At 38.1% G+C, this 5,886-nt stretch overlaps 1 protein-coding gene across 1 annotated transcript in view; it reads left to right on the top strand.

Moving 5' to 3' along the window:
• The window catches only part of LOC101848701, a gene marked incomplete at its 5' end in the record, with an annotated part of 7,547 nt that extends 4,875 nt beyond the window's left edge, over window positions 1-2,672 (top strand). The window contains 2 exon segments of the mRNA XM_013089392.1: window positions 157-299; window positions 1,489-2,672. Of these exon segments, the coding sequence (XP_012944846.1) occupies window positions 157-299; window positions 1,489-1,605 (260 nt within the window).
• Between the last annotated feature and the right edge of the window lie 3,214 nt (window positions 2,673-5,886).

The raw sequence follows: 5,886 nt of genomic DNA, 5'->3' as shown, positions 1-5,886 counted from the left end.
AGGGGGGGGGGGCGTTGTTGTGTTTTGTTTTGTTTTGTTTTTTGTTTTGTTTACTGTGCATGTGGTTGTACAATTTCTTCTGTAGTGGCTGAAGCAATACTGACAACAGTACAATTCTTTACATTTATTTTTTTTGCATTGTTTTTTTTTCTCAAGTCCATGGACTACCTAATGAGCCGCCTGAGAGGGACATGGTCCCAGGCCGTCAGATGGCACCTCCTATGTCCGCCAAGAAACCATGGGAAGCAAGACTCATCCTGGAAAAGACCAAATGGCCACAGAAGAATGAAGCTTATACTGTGAGTTCAAACAAACGAGAAACATTCAAGTTTGGGGTGGGTGGGATAGGGGTGAAGTTATGAAATATCCTGACATTTTTTCTGTGTGTGTGTGTGTGTGTGTGTGTGTGTGTGTGTGTGTGTGTGTGTGTGTGTGTGTGTGTGTGTGTGTGTGTGTGTGTGTGTAGGGGTGAGTGGGTGTTTGTGTTTGTTTTTAAGCGTGCGTTGTTGTGTGAATTTAGAATGTGGAGTAGCTTTTAAGTGCATTTTGGGGATAGAATAATTACTTTTTCCCAAATGACTCCGTCATATCTCATTTTTGAAAGTCCTCTTCAAGAAAAAAAACCTCCTATATAAATCTTATTCACAGTTTTCTTTTACAACTTCTGTTTGGTTCCTCTTGCAATGTAATGTTGATTATGCTGATAGTCGACATCATTTTCTATCTTATGCAAGCACACCGGTTCCAAAAGGTGACCCTAAAAACTTATTCGAAGTGAAATGTGAAACTTAAACTATAAAAGTATTCGTATTCCCCAACGCCACCTGTAAGCTACGATTACCAAAAATCAATGGTTGTTAATACAGCAATTGGACAAAATGTCTCTTAGCTGCAAATCGACAATGACTTTCTTTCGTTGTGAAATCGTTTAAGGGACCTTCCTTTGTTATGAAACCTTCAATGGAAATTTCTTTAGTTGTGAAATTGTCAATGTGACTTTCCTTTGCTGTGAAATCGTAAATGAATTTCCTTTGTTGCTAAAGTACCAATGTGACTTTCCGTCTTTAGGTACTTATCAATGTGATTTTCTTGAATACGAAACCGTCAATGTGACATCTCATTGTTGTGAAATCGCCGTGTGATCATCCTTTGATGTGAAACAATCGTCAATGTGACTTTCCTTTATTACTAAACCGTCGACGTTTCCTTTGTGTAAGATCGTCAATGTGACTTTCCTCTGATGTAAAATCGTCACCGTGACTTTCCTTTGTTGTAAAATTGTCACTGTGACTTTCCTTAGAGGGAAATCGTCAGTATAACTTTCCTTTCTTACTGAACTGCCGGTGTGACTTTCCTTTGATGTGGAATCATGAATATGACTTTGCGTTATTACAAAATCGTTCATGTTACTTTTCTGTGTTTTAAAATCACCACTGTGACGTTTCTTTGTTGTAAAATCGCCAATGTGACGTTTCTTCGTCCCCGCAGCGTTACCGTCGCCGTCACCGGCAGCCGTACAGCGCCTTCATGGAACGTGTTGAGGAAGACCTACAAAGCCGTTGGTACCGGGAGCAGCTGGAAGAGGCGATACAGTCTAGTGGATGACCACTTTATGCATTTTAGGATTTTTATATATAGAGTTGGAGATTATGGGGCTATGTCTCTGCTTTTGTGAGCTTAGGTGGAATATTATATTGAGGGATTATGGTTTCTGTTTAAACGAGGAATGCACAAACAGTTGTGGAGGCGCACTCAGTCGTCGTAATCAGAGAGAGATAGTTGCCTCTTTGAAAATTTTATTGACAAATTGTAGTATCAGAGCTCGCTTATTTGCTTGGTTAAATCCTTACGCCCACCTTATTACCGACCGTTTGGTGAGTGATTGTGTTAGTTGTCTGTGTATCCTTGGTACAAGTCTTGCATTGCATGCCCTCAAGGAAGGTTAGCCACGTCCAGCTTAGAGGCAATAAGACATTTTGTGAGACAACAGCACACGAGGATACAGGGTGATGGAATGCTTGGTTGCTATCCTTTACTTACGAAGAAATTTTGTCGAAAAAGAATTGCGGTTGAGTGTGGTGCAAGAATGCGTTATTATAAGTATACCCGAGTTCGGAAACTCTAGACTTAAGAAATGTAATCTGAAGATAGATATTACTGCATACTTTTATGAATTAGCACGTTCTAACATAGTCGCCATTGTGTATATATTGGGAGTGAATGATGAATGCGCTTCTGGTTACTTGTTTGGCTCGAGTCTGTGCGGGAATTGAATATAGCGAATGAGGTAAACGCGAGCCATGAGAGACTTTTTGACCCCATCATGTGACAGTAGAGTGATATGTTTTAATTTTTTTTTAAAATAGAATTATGTAATTTTTTTGGTAGAACATTCTTGACGGAATACACAGTGACAGTATTACCTATTCTTTTCCAATGACGGAAAGAAATGTGCCAAATAAAACGTATGATTTTCAATGTACAACTAAAAATAATAAGGGTAACCCGCGATATTTGGTACAAAGCTATTTTTTATAATGTTTTATTTTTATTCAAGTATCTGTGATGCTTTAGTATGATCTTAATGTATGCTTACTGATAATAACACGACGGTTAGGTTTATATACGACAAGGATCTCAAATTACATTAAATAAACATAATTTCAAAAGTCCAGTTGTTTTTTTACACTTTGTCATTTCTGTTGTCGTGTTTCGGTTGAATAAAGCAAGCACGGCTCACAACCATCACGCTTTGATAAGGTTCTTCACCATCAGTAAGTATCAAGCAAGAGTAGGCAAGCACGCACATACAACTTTATCAATGCAAATATCATTTTCAACGAGCCCTGCTTCTAAACGGTGGGATTCAGAGATTGGATTAAGAGAACATGTTCTATATTCATAGAGAAGCTACCCAGGGCTATTCACTCAAAGTCCTTCGTCAAGTTTAGTAAAATACAAAAACGATTTAGCAAAATCCATTACTAAATAAAGAACCTGGGGTGGTTGCTATCCTCTTTTTCGACTTGCACACAATCGCATACTTGCTTTTATCGTTCTCTGACATTAAACGTCAATGTTTAGCAAGGTTACCTTTTAAAAGTTGAAAGCGCCCAAGATCCATTCGCAGTACTATCGTTTGATGGCTTACTTACAAAAGAAAAATCTGTTTCAGAAACGTGGGGAATCGCTGAAGTCTCGGAGGAAAAAACAATAATGTCCATTTTACAAAAACTACATGTGATTTATCTTCTATCTTCTATAGACTAAACAACGCTCGTCTCCCTTATCGGTGATCCCTAGGTAATCACAATTTTGCACATTGGGTACAACATCCCAGCAGACAGATGGAGGTACTCGATAAAATGACATTGCCCAATGTTATTGAATTTCCGTCTTTACACCACAAGTCCCAGTCCCCTTTTGAAAACGTTTAAACATATTACAAACGTGCAGAAGAAGTAACGTTCAGCACTACAAATAATTACCAAAACATTGCCTATGGTTCATTTACCCGGGTTTTCAAACTCTAAACTGCATTCTTTTCTACAAACGTTGTTTTTTATATTTTTTAATTCAACATCGACATTCTCTTTTTTCGCCTCGGGACACTCCTTTATAATAATAATAAGACGGAATAAAATTGGCAGAGCACATATCAATTAAACATCAAGTCCGCTTCCAAGAGGTTTGTCTTTTCATTATTTTCTCAAACCAGTGCTCTTTTGGTAAACTTGTTGAAACTCCAGCAGTAAATCGCCCCTCCCTTTCATTGTATGGAAAAAAAGCAAACAACTGAGGACTTTTAAACGTCACTGAAGCCGATGAGGTCCAGAGAAAAACAGGAAATTCTCAATCACACTTTCGTTGTCTGCGACGTCGCATCCAAACATGATTGCAAACACCGCAAATTGACAAAGTTATTTCGAGGGAACGCAACTCCTACTGTCAACCGGACATCGTTTAAGTTTCACCCTTTCCCACGTCAACTCGCACTGTGCTGTGTATTGATTTCGTGTCAATTTTGAAGAACGCTGGCTTCGGAATCATTGTGTTTTCGCCTAAGAATAACCGTTTTTGCTTCTTGAACAGAATAAAAAGAAACTTCTTGTTTTGAACGTTTCGCTTCTTTGAAACTGAAACGTTTAAGTTTGTAATGGCATGAATCCAAAAGAAGTCTATTTGTCTATCTATCTATCTATCTATCTATCTATCTATCTATCTATCTATCTATCTATCTATACCGGTGTCTGTGGTGTAGCAGTTATGCACTTCGCCATAGCACGCAGAGGGCAAGAGTTAGTGTAAGGAGATTTTTTTTATTGAGTATTTCAGTCTTTTGGCTGGGACCTTGCATCCCTCTCAACCCAGTTTGGCTCTGCTAGGCAGGGTCGCTGCCCGCCTCTTAAATTATGTAAATTACGTTGATGGTGTCGTAAAATGCACATACATAAAACCATCTATCTATCTATAAATGTGTTATTCTTATCATACCTGTGCAGATATAAATAATACATCAAAGTATCAACCAGTGTGTTTGTCTATTTCAAACTGCAGTGCATACTACCTTTGCACTTTTAAACTTGCTTCAAAATGACGAGTTTTTCACTACAGCCAAACGTTTAATCATGATGTACTCGTAAGTTAGAAAAAACTACATTTGCTCCACTTTCTCAGTAAAATGTGTTTTCAAATAACGAAAACAATCAAAAGGAGCCCTCCTAAACCCTTTCCCTTCCAAGGTATTAAATAATTTTTTCATAACTGTTTTAATGAATACCTGTCGCACCCACGTCATTTTGTAGGTGTTCGAAGGACGCCACTGGTAGGTTCTACTTCTTTTCCTTCTCTTTGCTGTTTCTATCTGTCTTTCTTCTTCCTTTCTCCCCTGCACTATAATAGTATTATGACTGTTGTTGTGTCGATGTGCTTCTCTTTACTCAAACTCAAACCGACAACACCTTTCCCAGGTGAGTACCGCGTCAATCAGTGTCGTGAGTCGTTGCACTGCATCCCATGCCGGGTGCGCTTTGCCAGCTGTCGGGGCCTGAGCGAGGGGCTGAACCCTTGGCAAGGCCTTGAGTGGGAGCCTTTCTTTGTCGAGTGTCACGCAGAGAGGACTGTATTTCAGGTGTGTATGCCATTGTGATAGAAAAAAAGAACAAGTATCTTTTCTTTTCGCGTAATGATAGTTGTGTGGAATACTGTACTTCGGCTTTTATTTTCGTTTATCTTTGCTATCATTGTGATAAAAAAAAAGAAAAAGACACGTTTCTTTTCCTTTAATAATTTTTTTGTGCAATACTGTACTTTGGCTGATATTTTCGAGTACTTTTTGTGGTAAAGTGATTGGTTTAAATGCACTGTCGAGCTATGTCAACAACGTTGTTTTTTCTTATGCTTTTGCTTTTGTTTCTTTTCGCCATCCATTTTTGGGGGTTATTTTTTATAGTCTAGATTACATGGCTTTAGAAATTTTTGCCCAGAGGACTATTGAAAATAATAACTGCAAGTAATCAACTCTATTTATGCCATTTTGAGTTAAGTTTGAACTTTTTATTTCTTTTAGAATTTTGTTTTAAGGCATGCTCAAAGACAGTGCAGCACTGTGATTGCCATGAATGGTGTGCTCATGTTTAAAGTCGATTATGGTGCGGACCTATGTACGCTAGTCTTGATACGACCTTTCCATGGGAATAGACGAAGTTTTGGTTTTAGCCTGACTTTTTAAATCCCCATGCGCTACCTCTGTCGTTCAGTTTATATTTTAAAATTGTCTTAGTCGTCAGAACTTTTCTTTAGTTTGTGACTTTTGTTTGCATCTATTATCACGTTGTTGTTTTTATTTTTATTTTTGTTTTTGTAATTGTATTTTTTTGGTTTGTT

Source organism: Aplysia californica, unplaced genomic scaffold (assembly GCF_000002075.1).
Source record: "Aplysia californica isolate F4 #8 unplaced genomic scaffold, AplCal3.0 scaffold00941, whole genome shotgun sequence".
Taxonomy (NCBI): domain Eukaryota; kingdom Metazoa; phylum Mollusca; class Gastropoda; order Aplysiida; family Aplysiidae; genus Aplysia; species Aplysia californica.
This window is presented reverse-complemented; position numbering and strand designations above follow the sequence as displayed.